Source organism: Myotis yumanensis, unplaced genomic scaffold, assembly GCF_028538775.1.
Source record: "Myotis yumanensis isolate MYYU_CA2020_CCGP unplaced genomic scaffold, mMyoYum1.0.hap1 SCAF_8, whole genome shotgun sequence".
Lineage (NCBI taxonomy): Eukaryota > Metazoa > Chordata > Mammalia > Chiroptera > Vespertilionidae > Myotis > Myotis yumanensis.
This window is the reverse complement of record NW_027223759.1, coordinates 81,442,499-81,461,069: the sequence shown is the minus strand read 5'-3', so window position 1 is coordinate 81,461,069 and position 18,571 is coordinate 81,442,499. Positions and strand designations below refer to the sequence as shown.

General features: G+C 39.3%; 1 protein-coding gene across 6 annotated transcripts in view; it reads right to left on the bottom strand.

The window, feature by feature from the left end:
- Nucleotides 1–566: 566 nt before the first annotated feature.
- The window catches only part of DPP10 (dipeptidyl peptidase like 10), a 1,368,028-nt gene continuing 1,350,023 nt past the window's right edge, over nt 567–18,571 (bottom strand). For all 6 annotated transcript variants that reach the window (XM_070423111.1, XM_070423110.1, XM_070423113.1 and 3 more), the window contains 5 exons: nt 11,665–11,764; nt 11,353–11,411; nt 11,168–11,240; nt 6,382–6,455; nt 567–3,989 (listed from right to left, as the gene is read on the bottom strand). In XM_070423111.1, coding sequence (XP_070279212.1) covers nt 3,852–3,989; nt 6,382–6,455; nt 11,168–11,240; nt 11,353–11,411; nt 11,665–11,764 — 444 coding nt within the window. In that variant the 3' untranslated portion in view covers nt 567–3,851. The remainder of the gene's footprint in view (nt 3,990–6,381; nt 6,456–11,167; nt 11,241–11,352; nt 11,412–11,664; nt 11,765–18,571) is intronic.

Here is an 18,571-nt window from a genome sequence, read left to right as displayed (position 1 = left end):
ATGACTTCCCAGACACAGTTGTGGTTTGCTGGGCAAAGGTTCCATGAATAGGAATAACTCTTACACAACTTCAACAGATATATTCTCTTGATATTAGGGGATTCTTGTAGCTTCCATATAGCTACCATGCTACACTGGGCTGTTATTTAACTTTTAGTATTACTGCTATTGAATACTCAAAAATATCTGGAACTATATGCTTAAATACTCAGACTCCATTCTTACAGGGGTGGACATGGGTTAAAACCCTGCTTATTGAAGGAGTGCTGAGGAGAATAATGGCTGAGAACATGGGCTTCTATGTTAGCTGGAGCTAAGGTTTAGGCTATTTACCCATTAGTTAGGTAAATGTGGGTCAAGTTACAGTCTTTTCTGAGACTCAGTTTCTTATCTGTAAAGTGGGAATAATAATACCTATTTTAGGGCATGTGGAGAAGATTCAATTTGATAATGAACATGGAGCCCTGAGCACATGATTGGTACTCAGTAAGAGTCTAATAAATTCTATGTAGAAACAGCTCATTGAAACTTTAATGAAAGCAATTCTGCATTGTCACTTTATTTCTTCGTCCTATAATAGTCACAATGGTAAGCACTTGTGGCAATAAGGGTCTTGCCCAGAAAGTAGAGCCGAGTCAACAGCTGATGCACGTGTAGTTTGCGTTGGGACGTGATTTTAGGAAATAGGCGTGGGGGACTGAGAAGAGTGAAATGTGAAAGAGAGAACTAGAAAGGTGTGCAGGTGTGGGCAGCTGAGATTCATGGGCCTTCCAAGGACCATGTGGACTGTCTGAGAGAAGAAAAAGAGGAATATATAGTCTTCTGCTCCTGTCTTCCATTAGTTGGGTTTTAATGGGGACATTAACACCCTTATATAGGTTTGCAGTGTGTAAGGGATGAGTCCATTGGTTCCAGCAGACAAATTTAGTATCAGAGAATCCCCAGAGCAGGAAGTGAAAGATGGAGCACAGCTGAGGAGTCAGGTTTTATTTATGCAATGCTCATTCCTGCAGATGTGAAGGTGGGGGGCATGGGAGGAGAGACAAAGCAAGTATTTCATACATGATTATAGAAGCCATGTGCTGTTACTGTGATTTGAGAGCAAATCCATCCCAAGAGCCCACCATTTGAGGACAATGGCTTAAGCAATTCTCCTTGTAGTAAAGACCAATATTTAAGTTATATAATAGATCTACAACTGGCCTCTGCAAGACTCCGGATGGGAATGATGTCTATGCTAAATATCCAATCAAAAGAGGCACATCTCAGGGCTGAGATTCAGGTTTAGAAGAGCATTCTTTTCCCTGGTCATGTCAGAAAATGCAAACAGATCAGCAGCGACTTCTTAGTCTGTAGGTGTTGAGTTAGAGCCCTACATGGAGAGAATTAGTGAAACAATACTTTTGCCTTCCAAATAGGTTCAAAACATTATGTGTTTATCTCCGTGGATGATTTGATAGTGCTTACCTGTTTTCTTTTACAGTTTGGCTTGATATTTTTTAACTTTAAGGGGAAAATGTCACTTGGAAAGCTTGCTACTGGAGTTCTAGGAACCTCTTGGAATGCATCAGTATACTCAAAACAGCGGGATTATGGTCAAAGACAAATGAATAACTGGGAAAGTCCACTTGTACAATCCCTCTAGTATCCGGTGTCTATGTGTTGGAGAGCATTCCTTTACCTAAAATGGCATAATTATTCGAACTCAAAATATCACACAAATGATAAATGTGCAGCTTCCTATGAAATAGTGTGTCTTCCTCTGAGATCTATTTAGCCTTAAAGGTGAAAGTGGGTTCCAGACAAATGTCTTTCACATTATAAATTGTATTAAATTAATTGAAAAATAGATAAACATTGATAATAATAAAACAGGAGAAGTGATGAACAGTAAAAGGTAAATACGTTTTAAATGTTACTCAAATAGACATTCAATAAAACCACATCTTTCAGACAACATAATTATTTGCATCATAAAAATCTCTAGTGGTTGAAATTTAAAATATTGATTAAAAACCTTCCGTTGGACTTTAAATCAGCTTTAAAAGAAATTTCCATCTTAATAAAATAGGCAAAACTTTCCTTTGAAATATTACAACCTTTTTTTTAATGTGTTTACTATTCTTGAGAAAGACCTGAAATGAGTCTTTCAGAAAAGAGCCTTTCTCATTTTAAATTGAATTCAATGGAGCAGTGAGGACACAATTCCAGTGCATTCAGAAGAAGAACAGAATATCCCCAAATGACTCACACATTTCCAAATACTCAGATTTGGGGGTTGACAGAATAGGAGCAATTCTGTGACATTTTAAGTTTCCTCCTGGTCTTCTAATGTCATGTTTACTCAGCCTGTACTAAGGAATTTTTAAAACCACAAAAATATAGTATATTACCTAGATTTAGCTTAACTTTTCCAGACGTTTCGATATCATCTGGATGATCCTTAAAGTAAAGTGCGAAGATACTCAGACTTTAGTCACCAAATTTAATCCCCTCATGACTTACGTTGACTTCAGACAGTGAAGTTTATTTTACTTTCTCAGTTGCTTACCACTGCAAGTTAGCACAGACCAGGAATGAATGCGTCTTGTGCCTTCATCTCAAGTTAACAGCAGACACTGCTGTTTGTGAACTTTTCATCAATGAATAAAAAATATTTCATTTCTAACTCTAGAAATATTTAAATTAAACAGTAACAGGTGAATTGGGCAGGCACCAAATACTAAATAGGAACTAGCAAAAGAAATGATCCAGCTCTTTGCTTTTACAATGAAAAAGAGAATTGATTCTGAATTGAGGGAGAGAAGTAAAAGGACCCAGTGTTTTTAAAAAAGCCTTCTCCGCCAAAAGAGCAAAATAGTACTCAGTGGCATTGCATTGTTAACAAAAGTTCTTTATCGGAAACTATAATTTAATATTTAAGTATCTAATTTACAAGTGACAAGGTATCATATCCAAATAATTAAATTGCAACTAGAAAACTATTAACCACTAAAAACGATACCAAACACAACCCAAACATTTAGAGGAAAGCAATAGCTAGAATTTGAATTGAAAAAAATGTTTCATCATATTTGGCTCATTAAACAAAGCTTCCATTATAGCCTGTAAAAGAGCATTTCTTCTAGTTCATCAAAAGTTTATCCTTTGTAGCATGAATAACATGTAAAGATAAATTTATTGATTGCATATGCACAAGTGTGTATATATATATTGTTCAACGCACACTTGTGTGTTGGTTTAACAATATCATATCTACTGGTAACTGGCTGAACTTTGGAAGGTGCTAAAATCCATATTTCTACATGACCTTTGACCCATTTAACAATGCTTTTTTTTGTAAACAGAAATTACATAAAATAGCCTCTTTTTATTAACTGAATATTTTCTTAAGCATAATAATAGGCAATGAAGGAATTGCACTTATTGTAAAGGTACAGTAAAGTGTTAGACTGCCACTCAGCCACCAAAGATCAGGGACCGTAGTACTGATATGTTGTGCATTGTATTCAAAGATGGTGGCCATTAAAATTAAAACGAGAACAACTAGTTACAGAACAAAGAGGGGATAACAGAAAAAAACATGCACTATTCCTACTTTAATGCAAAACTAATTTCTCCTAAGAAACAAACCATTTGACCTTCCTTACACAAAGAAACAGGTTCTGCACCCTTGGCAAAACAGTAGACCCCGACATCTGTATTCAAATTCTAGTTTATTGTCTCTGAGTGTGCTGTTCCAGTGTCATCTCCTCAAGCTGCCCTTGGAATTCTGCAGCATCTACAATATTACAGTCTCTTGGTTAGATTTCATTGAGCCTCAATATCCCCTTAGTTCTATATAGAGTCCATTATTCATCTTCTTCTTCTGGTTCCTGTGGTATCATGGATATTTCTTCCTTTAAGCAATCACTGAAGAATCTGAGGATTGTGCTGTAGAGATGATACTTGCTCTTTTCAGATATGCTATGACCTTCATCTGGATAGACCTAAGATGTTGAAGAGAAAGAAGATTTAAAGTTACCAAAGCAAGTATTGTCCCTCAGAACCCATTCTTTTTCATCAAGTGGCAAAGAAACTTCAGGTAATAATTCTAACCAAAATCTCAACTAATCCCACGCTGAGTTCTTTAAATAAAAAATTTTCCTTTTACCCTAACCGGTTTGGCTCACTGGATAGAGCATTGGCCTGTGGACTGAAAGGTTGCGGGTTCAATTCCGGTCAAGGGTATGTACATTGGTTGTGGGCACATCCCTAGTAGGAGGTGTGCAGGAGGCAGCTGATCGATGTTTCTCTCCCATCGATGTTTCTAACTCTCTATCCCTCTCCCTTCCTCTCTGTAAAAAATCAATAAAATATATTTTAAAACATTTTCCTTTTTTTATCATAATCATATCATAATCAATATTTAAGACAGGCTATAATTTTTATGTATTTAAATTGAGAGTTATTGGGGGAGATATTAGACAGTTTCTTCATAAGTATAAGCTTCTGACCTCCCTTTTCTTAGCCTATTTAATTTAGAAAACTTGAAATTATAAATTCATTCACTGTCCTTTGAAATGGATGGAAATCCTCTTTCTGTTTATTGACAGTTTTACAACCCAGGAAATGTTTCTCAAGGACTGGAAACCATCTCTTTGACATATAAGCATTGAAGGGGAAAGCACCCCTATCTCACAGTCTCTGAGGGAGGGACTTGTCATAAAGATACAAGAAAGTTTACATTACCTTTTGGTAAAGCCAAATGCAAGTGGACTATGAGTTCCTCATCCCTAGCTTCAAAGCCTTCTCAGCCCTTTATTTCAACAAAGTTGAATTTAGTCTCTCTCCCTTATTGCAATAATCTTGAATAAAGTCCTCCTTGTTTGTTTAATCTTGTGCAATGGAATTTTTACTTTGACAATATAAAAGACATTAGTGACTTTTTCCCCCAAATACAAATACAAAGGCTGCCACATTAATTCCTGAGTAAAACATTTTTAAATGGTGCCTTGGTGCCTGTGAGGAAAGCCACATACTCTTTTGGAGTGCTAGCGGTATGACCCACCATCTGGTTACCTGTTCACCTTACCCTGTCATCATGCTAACACTGGTTCCTGGGTTTTAGATATGTTGAACTACTTTTAGTTCTTCCAAATGTTAAAAAATTACAATTAGTTTTATTTCCTTCTTAACTCTTCCTTCAGACTGAAAGTCCCTTGGTCATATAAAATATGTCTTATTGACCTATCTAACTTAATGACTGTTGTAAAGTAAGTTCTTAATAAATATGTATTAAATATGGTTGAAGGCACAGATCTAAATGGTTTTTTAATCTCTCCTTTTTTCTCATAACATTTACTGAAACCACTCCCCCTCCCAACTTTTTATAAGAGTGATGAAAAATGAGGAAAAGACAAAGGGACTAGAAGAAAGAGAATTATTAGTTTAAAAGAATTCATTATCAGTGATTTTGATGCCATTGTAATGATCTCATTATTAATTAACAGGAAAGGAGTAAAGGGAAGACTAGATGATACAGGTATGTCATTTATTCAGAAAGCTGTTCCTTACAGATTGATGGGGGGAGGAACTGGGCAAGGCAGTTTGGACGCATGCCCAATAAGGTCTGAATGATGCAAGAAGATGCTTACCTGTCTGTCCAGTCACACCTGGGAATAGGTAATTAGCAGGAATAGGCATGGCCACTGCCTAGGCATGAAGCCTGAATATTTAAACTTCTGAACAAAAGGAGTTCTCTCGCTCTTGGCTTTTGGCTCTTGGCCCTCTTGGAACTCCTGCTGCAGGCGGCACATTCCCCTGCACTTGCCCATGTGGCCCACAGCCGTGCAAGCTCCACATAATGGACTGATGGACTTTAATTAGCCTGGACGCTGAACTGGGCCCGCTGCAACATGGAACAGAAGCTCTGGACACTGGCTCTGCTTTTGGCTTTGCTGAACCCACAGCTGCCCTCTTTCAGGACTGGCTTGATGGAAATGGGACATTGGAAACTGAGGAATGTAATCCACGCAACCAAAGTCTTCTAAGGGACCTCGTTCTCCCATGAGGCTTCTGAAAGTGCTCATTTCAGCAGTGCCCCAAGAATGCCCTCCTGCCAGCAATAGAGAAATCCCACTCATGTATTCCTCCCATAGCAGCATGAATAAAAGTCTCAGGAGAAAGACATTGCATCAGACTATTATACAACTGTAAAGCATGAGCTGATCCACATTCTCAGCACAATTAAGAAAAAATAAATCAATCTTTGATAGCTACAAACACAGTAAAAATAATAGCATGGGGGATGGAGTAGCACAGAAGTTGTGTTCTGATCTCGCAACTAAAAAACCTAGGTAGGAAACCACATCAACACATCTTCCAAAAAAATTGGCTTACCTGCATAGTATAATTCACTTCAGCTTTTATTAGGTGTTTTATTAATTCTGCTGAGTGCTGGAAATGAACTTTTGCTGCAAGAAATTAAATTGTGACATTTGAAGAAATATGTTTATAAGGATAAGAACATTTTATGTCTTTTTCCCCCGAAAAGATTAAATATTTTACTTTACATACATTGCACATTGAAATGACTTACACCTGGCTATGATAAAACTTTGAGCTTCCCATTATAAAAAAATAAACTGAAACAGGAGCTACTAGGAAGGCTCTACTTATTATACAGATGTTACTTAGACTTACTTTATTGGTTATCATTTATCATTTTTAATTGTACACATTTTATACCATTATAAGAATTTTAACGTAGTGAATACTTGTCTGGATAATAATGCAGCAAACCAATTTCTGTTCCTTTCTGAGGATGATCAGGGACCAATCTCAGTGAGATACTGGCATTCTGTTTTATTTTAAATTAGAAAAGAATACCCCATGTTGAGAAAAGAGAGCACACATCTCCTTATTCAAAGGCTAAATATTTAATGCGGATCATGCTGGTTCTCCCCTTTCCTTCTAGCTTCCTTGTGCCTGACCCTAAAGGTCCAAAACTGAAGTGAGCAGCACAGCAGGCCAGGTAGAGAGTAGCCCTGGCCCTAACCAGCTTTGAACGCTTGGAGGAATCACTCAAATCTCTGTACAGCACTTTGCTCACATGCTGCCTGCGCCGTTCATTCCCATGCTGTGTACCTCTTCAAATGTCTGTAAATAACTTTGAAGCTAGCATTTTTAACCTGTCTTTGTAAAACTAGGGCAGGATTATCAATAGTTTAAGATCCTTCATAGCTCTAATTCTATGATACTGAACAATACTACTACCTAGCAGAAAATAAAAGCTTCCTAATGGTCATTTCAATCTTTTTAAAATCTACCCAAGGTCTTTTCCAACATCTTCCTATTGTACTTAGTGGGGAATGACCATGTCATCTTTGAAGAAGTTTACGACTCACTCTGTAACTTTAAGCTACTAGAAATGCTAATAAAGAGGAGCAATAGCTAAGGTAAAATGATCTCTCATTTTTTTACTGTAAGATAATGTTTTGGAAAGGACACACTATTTCCTGTTATGGATAAGATTGAAAGATACATGTATAAACTAGAGGCCCGGTGCATGAAATTCGTGCACTGGGGGGGGGGGGGGTCCCTCAGCCCTGCCTGCTCCCTCTCCAATTCGGGACCCCTCAGTGGATGTCCGACTGCCGGTTTAGGCCCGATCCCTGTGGGCAGTCAGACATCCCTCTCACAATCCAGGACCAATGGCTCCTAACCGCTCACCTTCCTACCTGCCTGACCACCCCTAACCCCTCTGCCTGCCTGCCTGATCGCCCCAACTCCTTTGCTTGCCAGCCTGATTGTCCCCAACTGCCTCTGCCTGCCTGCCTGATCACCCCTAACCCCTCTGCCTGCCAGCCTGATCACCCCTAACTGCCTCTGACTGCCAGCCTGATTGCCTCTAACTGCTCTCCCCAGTCAGCCTGATTGCCCCTAATCACCTCTGACTCAGCCCCCACCACTGTGGCTTTGTCCGGAAGGAGGACTGGACAACCGGAAGATGTCTGGTCTATCCAGTCTAATTAGCATATTACCTTTTTATAGATGGACTTTCCAAATGGATTGTTTTCCTGTTTAGTTTCTAGTGCTAAGCTCATTGATAATTGTCATTTGACCCCTTCCTAAAACTAAACATTTAAAGTCTAATTGACTGATTGAACTAATTTGCGGGTATTTTTTGAAGAAAATATTAATAATGGTTTATTATAGTGTCAATGACTGAGCCACAAAGCCCATAGGGAGTGTGCATGTGTAGTGTATGTGTGAGTGTGTGTCTGTGTGCATGGACAGGTGCATTTGCTTTAACATGATGAGTGCTGAATCTCTGCTTGCATTTTATCAGATGGGTGAAGCACCAGGCCATGACTGAGTCAGACAGGAATGATGATTTACCTCAGTAGCTGCAACGTAGTGATTGAGAAACTTGAATAGCACTAATACACTCTACAGTGATTGCTAGATATAAAATAATTTAATCCTGAATATAATTTATTGCTGCAATTGAAGCTTCAGAGCACAATAAGTAAGATTATCAATGTTGGATTCAAATCCTCTTTCTACGAATCGATACTTGTGTGATTTTTGGCAAGTTATATAAATTTCATAATATTTATTTTCCCAATTTGTTCAATAAGAAGAGTGATAATAACCAACCACAGTATTTTTGTAAAAAACAGGTAAGATGATATTAAAAGTTTTGGGCACATTTTATGACTCTCAGTGACTGCAAGAGCTCTGCTCAGCACTGCTGTTCTGAGTTGCTCTGAGTTGCTCTGAGTTCATGTATTCCTCTAAATCCTTCCCGACTATGTGCTAGCTGTTGGGTCCAAGCCCTCTGCTGAGGGGCTGGATCACCTTGGATGCCAAATGGTAGATGGAGAAGCCATGAGAAGTTGTGGGTGTATAAGAATGAGTCTTTATTGCAGAAGCCAGTGGCCACATAGACGTCAGACAAGACAGTCCTTCACAGCAATCCCATATAGGCAGCCATACGCAGGCTGGTAAATACATATCTTTCCTACACAGTAACATTAATCTCTGTACCTATAGCTATTATCTGAGCAGCCACATGCTGCCTCTAAATTCACCACCTTACATTATAGCGGTATCTAAACTCTGTGGCTCAGCAGCTTCTCCTGTCTCTCCTGCCCAGCTCACTCTAGCTGGTTAACATGGTATAGCTGTATCTGAGCTCTCTATGAGCTCCAGCTCTCAGCTCCTCTGAGCTCTGCTCTCTCCTGCACCCATAGGAGCTACATTCTCTGTGCTGACCGACTCTGCTTCTCACACTAGCTGGTCAATAACCGATATATTACTCCAGAGACAAAAACGGCTAGTTGTCAACTGTGACATCAATCATTTGGCTATAGGAGGGCACAGCGTACTGTGAGATCGCTGTGGCCTTGCAGCTGTGTATGGTATCTTACTTAACCTAGGCACGGTTAAGTCCGGTGTATTGACAACAAGGCCTCTGTGCTTTAACTGGCCTTGACCATAAGGTGCCTCTGGCATGGTTCCCATAGTGACATATAGTCAGTACTTAATTATTGCTACTTATTGTTATTACTATTATTATTCATATAATATCTTAACACCTTAGAACAAAAGCCTAATGTCCTTCAGAATGTTTATGCTCTCTTTTATCATGTTTCACCCAACACAGGTAGGGTATCATGTAGGTTTGGGGAATATTTTTATATTTTATAGTAGTTCTAGATATTCAGAAACATTACAAAGACAGTACTGAGAGTTCTTGTATATACCTTGCCCACTTCCCCTATTACTAAGAGTTTACATTTTTATGGTATATTTGACAGAACTTAGAAGCATTTAAACATCATGTCTCTTTAAGCTTTTTTGGTCTATCAGAATTTTTAAGACTTTGTTTTTGGTGACTTTGACAGTTCTGAGGTATTTGATAGAATGTCCTCCTTTTGGGTTTGTCTGATGTTTTTTCTCATCGTTAGACTGGGAATATGTTTTTGTGTGTTTTTTTTTTTTATGAAATTACATACATGGTGCATACTATCAAAGTGACTTGTCACTGTTGATGTTAAACTTGACCACCTGGCTGAATGGCATTTGTCAAGTTTCTGTATTCTAAAGTTACTTTTTCTCCCCTTTCTATACAGTGCTCTTAAAGCAAATCAGTAATTTCAGCTCTAAAGGTGGGGAGGAAGGAGAGTTAAATTTTCCCTCCTTGAAAGGGAATGCCTAGATAAATTATTCAGAATTCTATTTAAGGGAGATTTGTCTCTTTTCCACCACTTACCTATTTACTCAAACACACATATAGTATACTGAGCTGAACACTAATTTAACCATGGCCTGCTTGAAAGTTAAACTCAAGACCTGGTATGATCTTTGCTATAATTCTTTTTTAGTTATATGCTATTTATAATGGAGTAAAAATACTTAGGCAAGGCAGGTTGAACCAACACAAACAAGTTCAAAATTTAGGAATTATTAATTCAAGGCTCACTTGCCAATAGTGCTAAATAAATTAGTTTCCTCCTTGAAATTGGTGTGTGTGTTTTTTCTCATCTCTGAATGGAGCTATGGATAGTCAGGCCTCTGTTGTAAAGTTTTACACAGAATAATAAAAAAAAATGTAAGTTCTTTATGTGACTATAAAATATTATTAATTACTAGTAATATCAGTCACATACATTTCCGATGTTTAATGTGACAAATGAGAGGTGTTAACAATTTAAGTGGGTAGTGCCTCAGAATTTTATCTCAATGCTGTCCTATTATTTTCTAGGCTAGTGTCCTGTTGAGGTATGCTAAATAGTACAATAAAAGTAGTCACTAGCCACTAAATTAAGTAAAATTAAGTAAAATTAAAAATTAAGTTTTTCAATCATTGTAAACACATGCTTATGAACATATGCTTATGAACCACATGTGGCCAGTGGCTAGTGTGTTCAACAGCAAAGATTGAACATTTCTATCATCCAGAACATTGTATCACATAGCGCTGCCATTGAGGATCACATCTTTCTCTATTATTAGTCCTGACTTCCTTTTTCCCACTTCCCATCATGTATCAGAGTTTGTGCCACTCTGCTCTCTTCTTTAGTAGGTTTATATGGCCCTTTTTGAGCAAGTCTTTGAATGTACCCCTTTTGTTCAAGTTCAGATTCCATCAATGACTAGCAGCAAATATAATACTTACTGTCAGCAGTCCCATGAATTATTAATATATTTTCTTCTTTTAAGCCATGGATATTATGTAGCACACTTGATGCCTACAAAGGGAAATGAAAACACCTGTATATATAGTTCTACCTGCATTTACATTTTTACTGAGTTTTCAGAACAGAAATACTTTTCTTTCTTAATTATTTTTAAATTAGTTACCTGGTATGTGCTTTCTTCTTTAGATGGAATACCGAGGTATCTTTCAGAGAAAGCTGAAGCTGTGACCCAAGAAAACAGAAATTTAAGAATAAACTAAAAACAATTGGAATAGAATATTTTATTATTCAATTTTTATATTTCACATTTAATTGTCATACTTCAGTAAAATTGATTAAATCAGAGAGAAGATAAACAGCTGTAAACATCTCTGATAACACATGATAAATGAACTCAATTGAGATCCTTTGCATTAGGATTTTGTTTTCTACAAATCAATACAGTGTATTAGGTCATTTTATAGAAAGTACTCACCATACAACTTCAAGTCAGTGATGGGTGCAATTACTGATCCACATTTAAAAAGCTTTTCATCTGATTTTAAGATCATTGATGCAACATAGCCACCATACCCCTGGCAACAAAAGAAATTATATATATAATTTTTGTAGATTTTTTAGCTTCAATCACTATGTTTGGTGATCTACATATCACGTCTCATTATGTCCCAATGTGAACAAAGCATCCTATATAATAAAAGCCTAATATGCTAAGTGACCAGTCATCCAGTAGGCCATTCAACCAAGCAAAGTGTAATATGCTAATGATATGCTAAGGCCACTCAACCGCTAGCTATGACATGCACTAACCACCAGGGGGCAGATGCTCTGACTGGTAGGTTAGTTTGCTGATTGGGACTGAGCAAGAAGAATTGGACATGTCCCGGAGCCCTCCTGCAGTCCCTCCCTGGCTGACCAACCTCCCACATCCCACCTCAGCCCCAATGTGCACCGGTGGGGTCCCTTAGCCTGGCTTCTGCCTTCTCACAATCCAGGACTCCTTGGGCAATGTCGGAGAGCTGATTTCAGGCTGATCCTGCAGGCCAGGCTGAGGGGCCCCACTGGTGCACAAATTTGTGCTCCAGGCCTCTAGTATACTAACAATACAATTGCTACTAATCTGTCCTCTCTAATAAATAGGGAATATGTTAATTGACCTTCACACCATTACAAAGATGGCAGTGCCCACAGCCAATAAGGAGGGAATATGCTAATTGACTGCCACACCCTCAAATTTGGCGGTGCCCACAGCCACAAGATGGCTGGAAGGGAGGGCAGTTAGGGGCGACCAGGCTGGCAGGGCAGTTGGGGGTGACCAGGCTGGCAGGGGAGGGCAGTTGGGGGTGATCGGGCTGGCAAGTAAGTGGTTAGGCATCAATCAGGCTGACAGGGTAGTGGTTAGGGGGTGATCAGGCTGGCAGGCAGAAGCAGTTAGGGACAATCAGGCAGGCAGGCAGGTGAGCAGTTGGGAGCCAGCAGTCTCGGATTGTGAGAGGGATGTCTGACTGCCGGCAGTCGGACATTACCTGAGGGGTCCTAGATTGAAGAGGGTGCAGCCTGGGCTGAGGGACACCCCCCACCCAGGGCACAAATTTTGTGCACCAGGCCTCTAGTCTACACTAATAAAAGAGAAACATGGTAATTAGCATACTACCGCTACCCTTTTCATTGGCTAATCAGTGAGTATATGCAAATTAACTGTCAGCCAAGATGGCGGCAGGCAGCCAGGCAGCTGAGAACAGGATGCTTGGTTGCCCCAGCGATAGAGGAAACCAAGGTTCCCTCCTGCAGCTGCAGGGCTCTGAGCTCCTGAAGCAACAGCTCCAAAAGATACAATGTTTCAATTATAGAAGCTAAAAGATGGCGGTTAATCTGCATACTCAAGCTCCAAGCGGTAGAGCGAAGCCAAACAGCCCTGAAGCCGCAGAGCAGAGAGGCCTCACTGCCCGGGGATCAGCAGAGCCAGGAGGCCTCCCGGTCCTGGGATCAGCGGAGCCGCGAGGCCTCCTGGTAGCCTGGATCAGCGGAGCCGAGAGGCCTCAGGGCCCCAGGATCAGCAGAGCCGAGAGGCCTCCCGGCCCCGGGATCAGCGGAGCCTGATGGAAGCCCTGTGTGTTTATGCACCCTGGGGGTTCAGAGGTCCTGTCCTAGGCAGAGGCCTATGGCGAAATTTTCGACTCTGAGAAGCAGCCTATGGGCTGGAAGGCGGCTCCTCTGACCTCAGTGCTGGAGAAGACGATTAAGCAGAAAACTAAAGAAACCGATTTTACATCATTTCCCAGGTGTAGAACAGTTGGCATGTAAGCCCCTGACCAGTGCCCAGCCTCTCCTCTGTCATTCTATCTCACTCTTAGGTACCATGTTCTTTGTTCTGTCTTAACTGCAACTCATTTTTAAACTAGATTGCTTTTAAAAGAAGACTAAATAAAGTTTCCCTTAAGTTATTTAGGTGGTGCTGGGGCTGCTGGGGCTGCTGGGGGCCTGATAGAAGACACAAACACGCAACGGGGGGCCTGTACCCAGCAGCCCCAAGGCCCGTCACCTTGGTGCTGGGGCTGCTGGGGGTATCAGAGACACAAACCCGCAGGCCCAGCACCCAGCAGACCCAAGGCCTTCGTGGCAACACTAAGGAACAGCAAGCCAAGCGGTAGGAAGCAGCAAGCAGGTGGGCAGTAACAAGGGAGGGGTCCCGGACTGCAAAAGGGCACATGCTTGGCTAAGGGACCCCCCCACCAATCCCCAGTGCATGAATTTCGGGCACCGGGCCTCTAGTTTATTAATAATAGGAAAGGAGCAAAGGGAAGACCAAATATTGTAGGCATGTTATTTGAGCAGCTTCAACAGGAAGCTACACATTTCTACTCCCTAGGATTCCAATGGAGGGGAGATAGACACATGCCCAGTAAAGCTGGGGTGACTTAGAGAAGATACTTGTCTGTCAATCACATTTGGGAACAGATCATTGGCCAGAATAGGCATGGCCATTTCAAGGGTGCAACATTTCAGGTATTTAATTCCCTAGGAATGCCCTCTCTTGGGCTCTTGGTTTCTCTTCTGCTCTTGTGTTCTTGGCATGTTGCATTCTCCTGCATTTTCCCACATGGCTCACAGTCATGTGGCCTCCACACACAATGGACTAAGCAACTGCCACTAGCCTGATACTGAACTGACCCAGCTGCACCATGGGATGGAAACTTTGGACACCAGCTTTGCTTTCAGCTCTACACTTCTTCCAGAACTAAACTAAGGGAAATGGGACTTTGGAAACCCAAGATATAATTCCACACAAATAAAAATCACTCACTCTTCTGAGTGAGTCTCAGAAAATTATTTTTCTTGAAATATGATAAGAACACAAGTTCCAGCCCTAGACCCAGGGGGAAATGGATACCCAAATCTCCCTGGTAACACAAAGACCACTTTGTACACATAAAATTTTGAAAATAGTTGTTTAAATTTTTATAGAACATTATTTTAATAATTTTAGGTAAAATATAAAATTAATCATATAGCACCAAGTGTCAAAGGTTTGCTCTTTAATTTCATAACAAATATTTGTAAACTGCCCAAAATAATTTGAAGCTATGCAAATACAGCACTTATTAAATCATATATCATTTTAGGCAAGCCAGATATCTATATATATATATAAGGCTAAGTGACTGGCTGGTAGTTTGACATGCACTGACCACCAGGGGGCAGATGCTCAGTGCAGGAGCTGCCAAGCAACAGCAACTTTGCAGATTGCCCTCTCGCACTTTGGGACCCCTTGGGGGGATGTCAGACTGCCGATTTCAGCCGATCCCCGCAGGCCAGGCCGAGTGACCCCACCTGCCAGAGGGACCCTGCTCACTCAGCAGACGGCCTTTGAGCCCCAGCTGGAGAGGGACCACTGGAGGTTGGCTTCAGGGCATATCTGGCCCATCTCACCCAGTCTCGCCCTGCCGGCCACCTTCTAATTAATTTCCTTTAATGTGCACAAATCCATGCACTAGGCCTCTAGTATATATATATGAAACCTAAAATGATATATGATTTAATAAGTTATATATGATTTAATATATATATATAGTAGATCATTTAATAATAATGATGGCTATGTAGAATTAAGAAAGCATAATTAAATATTTAAAATCTATTATCATACATACAGATTCTGACTCAGCCAGTATGGCTCAATAGTTGAGCATCCACTCATGCACCAAGAAGTCACCAGTTCAATTCCTGGTCAGGGCAAATGCCAGGATTGGGTGCTTCATCCCCAACAGGGGGTGTCCAGGAGGCAACTGACCGATGTTGATGTTTATCTCACCTTTATGTTTCAATCCCTCTCTCCCTTCCTCTCTCTCTAAAAATCCATTTAAAAACATTTTAAAAATAAAAATAAATAAATGAATATAGATTCTGCTTTCAATTTCATGCAACTAAATATTTGAAGGAAATGAGATATGGTAAATAATGTTGCTACTTAGATGAGTTGGATTATTGTTTAAATTTAATTTTAAAATACCATCTTGAAATTTTTTTATAAATTCTTAAAAAATAAATCAAGATGCTCAACTAGGAATTCTGGTGCAATTGTTTCATGATGAGGTCTACTTTTAAAAGATTTCTAGATGATTCTAGTGTAGTTTAGTGCTAAAGTAATCTAGTATTCTCACTAAACACTTGATATAATAAGTACAGAATTTAAGTTATGCTTATTTGAAACATCATTTAAATATTGATACATAAAAAGTATAAAATGCAGTCAGACATTAATGAAATGGCAAAGAGAATGTATGTTAAGAGTAGCAGAATATTCCACTCCAAAATGTTCCACAATGGCATATTTGTTATTTTGAGCTAGAGATACTTAAAAAACAACAAATGCAGGGAGAGGATTTCTCTGAACTCTCATAAAGACAGGTCTTCCAACAGGAACTCGATTGTTATAGATTCCTTCCCCAGGAATTCCATCAATCAGGGAAGACTCACTCTTGTCATAAAAGAGGAGAATAAAAGTTGACAGAAAAAAATTTGCCACAAACTGCATCTCCCATCTATTCTGCTAATGTCCTATTCATCTTTCTTACCAGTCATTTATCTCTCCTAAAAGACCTTTATCTCTTCTCTTGTTTCCCTATGAAGATGATAATTTAGGTCTGGTTGCTGTGGCTCAGTGGTTGAACATGGACCCATGAATCAACTAGGAGGTCATAGTTGGACTCCCAGTCAGGGCACATGCCCTAGTTGTGGGCTTTATCCCCAGGAGGAGGTATGCAGGAGGCAGCAGATCAATGATTCTCTTCATCATTGATGTTTCTATTCCTTTCTCTCCCTTTCTCTCTCTGAAATAAATACAAACACATTTAAAAAAAAAAAAAACTGGTAATTTAAGCCTGAATTCTAAGCCACCTCAGAGACTTACTCATTTTTCCCTGGGTATCTCCCATGTAAACATGAGGTATAAATGTCAATAAACATATTTTTATTATTCTCTTGTTAATCTGTCTTTTATTACATGGTATCTTAGCCAATAACTCAAAAGAGTAAAGGGGAAATTATTTTTCATCCCCACATATATCAATTTTTTACTTGTATATTCACCTAGTACCCAGAAGCTTGAGCAAAGCTTCCTCCAAAATAAGGAGATAACTGAAATAAAATTACCCTTTATAAAGTGAAACCACCAAGAGTGTTTTTGCTCAGTCCTTTTGAGAGATAGAAAAATAGCTATTGATTAGCAAAATTTAAAGGTAGCAGGCTTAATTGTGCTAACACATCTAAAGAAAGAAATGGAGCCTAGCTGGTGTGGTTCATGGGTTGAGCATCAACCCATGAACCAAGAGGTTACTGGTTCAATTCCTGGTCAGTGCATATGCTCAGGTTGTGGGCTCAATCCCCTCTCATTGATGTTTCCAGCTCTCTATCTCTCTCCCTTCCTCTCTATCTAAAAATCAATAAAGCATTAAGAAAGGAGAAAGAAAGAATGGGGGAGAGAGAGAGAGAGAGAGAGAGAGAGAGAGAGAGAGAGAGAGAATGGAGGGGTGAGGAAATAATTTCTTCCTATCCTTCTTAATTTTTGGATGAAATGCCTTTTAATAGATATTAATAAGAGAAAAACAAGCACAAGGTTTTTTGTTTGTTTTTGTTTTTAACATGTATACCTCATGACTATATGGGAACTAACCAGGGACACTGAGTAATTCTGTGAGAAAGCCCAAGCCACCACCTTAAATACCATCTTCAATGAAAGAAGATATTGGGAGAGGTTAGTTCTAAGAAGTAACCCAGAAAAGATCCCTAAACAAGGATAGGGCTTGTTATGTAAATTTAAGTCAGTGCCTTCTTCATTGCTAAGAATTTCTTATGGTTTAGAGCAATGATGGCGAACCTTTTGAGCTCGGTGTGTCAACATTTTGAAAAACCCTAACTTAACTCTGGTGCCGTGTCACATATAGAAATTTTTTGATATATTTGCAACCATAGTAAAACAAAGACTTACATTTTTGATATTTATTTTATACATTTAAATGCCATTTAACAAAGAAAAATCAACCAAAAAAATGAGTTCGCGTGTCACCTCTGACAAGCGTGTCATAGATTCGCCATCAATGGTTTAGAGTCATCTTTCTCTTGTTGGTACAGAGAGGGAGACAAGAATGGAGATGTTCTTTATAAATGTCAATGTCTCTTATAAAAGAGTAACTTCTACTCTGTCTGTTTTCAGAGTAGAAGGATCTGCTGTTTCTTAAAAACAATCAACTCAAAATTATCCTTTGGCTAAAGAGGCATAGTCTGGTGTGGCATCTTCTGCTCCTTTTCAGAGGTATGAGAGGCACGATGAGTCAAGCAGAGGAAGTAAAGAGCTGCTTAGCCCCTAAGAATGCTGTCCCTAGGAAAGCATTGTTCAGGGATTGTCAGAGAGATGAGCAAGGGTGTCACAGCCAAGAGGTTTCAACTGTTTCCCACCGAGCAATGCTATCCCCACCTTGAGAAATGCATTGTAGATGATCACATCTTAGGAAATAACTTTTCGGGTTCTAATTACACAAATGCCCTAACAAACTTCCACTGATTATGATTTAGTTGTTTATATATATATACTTTACTACTTTGAGAAAATAGTTGAGTATTGCAGTCCACAGAACTGTATATCACATATATAAATAATATAAAATAATAAATTGGTGTTATGTTTTTATGTTGGTTTGTGTGTGTGTTTACCTCAGTTTAATATGATTCTTAGAAGTTAATTTTCTTCAGTAACTAAGAAGAATGGTGCCTTCTAAAGAAGGAGCAGATCCTAGAAAAATGCTTCTCAACTTACATGTTCATTCAAAGTGCTTGCAAATCTTAATAAAATGTATATTTGAATTCAGTAGATCTGGTGTGGATTC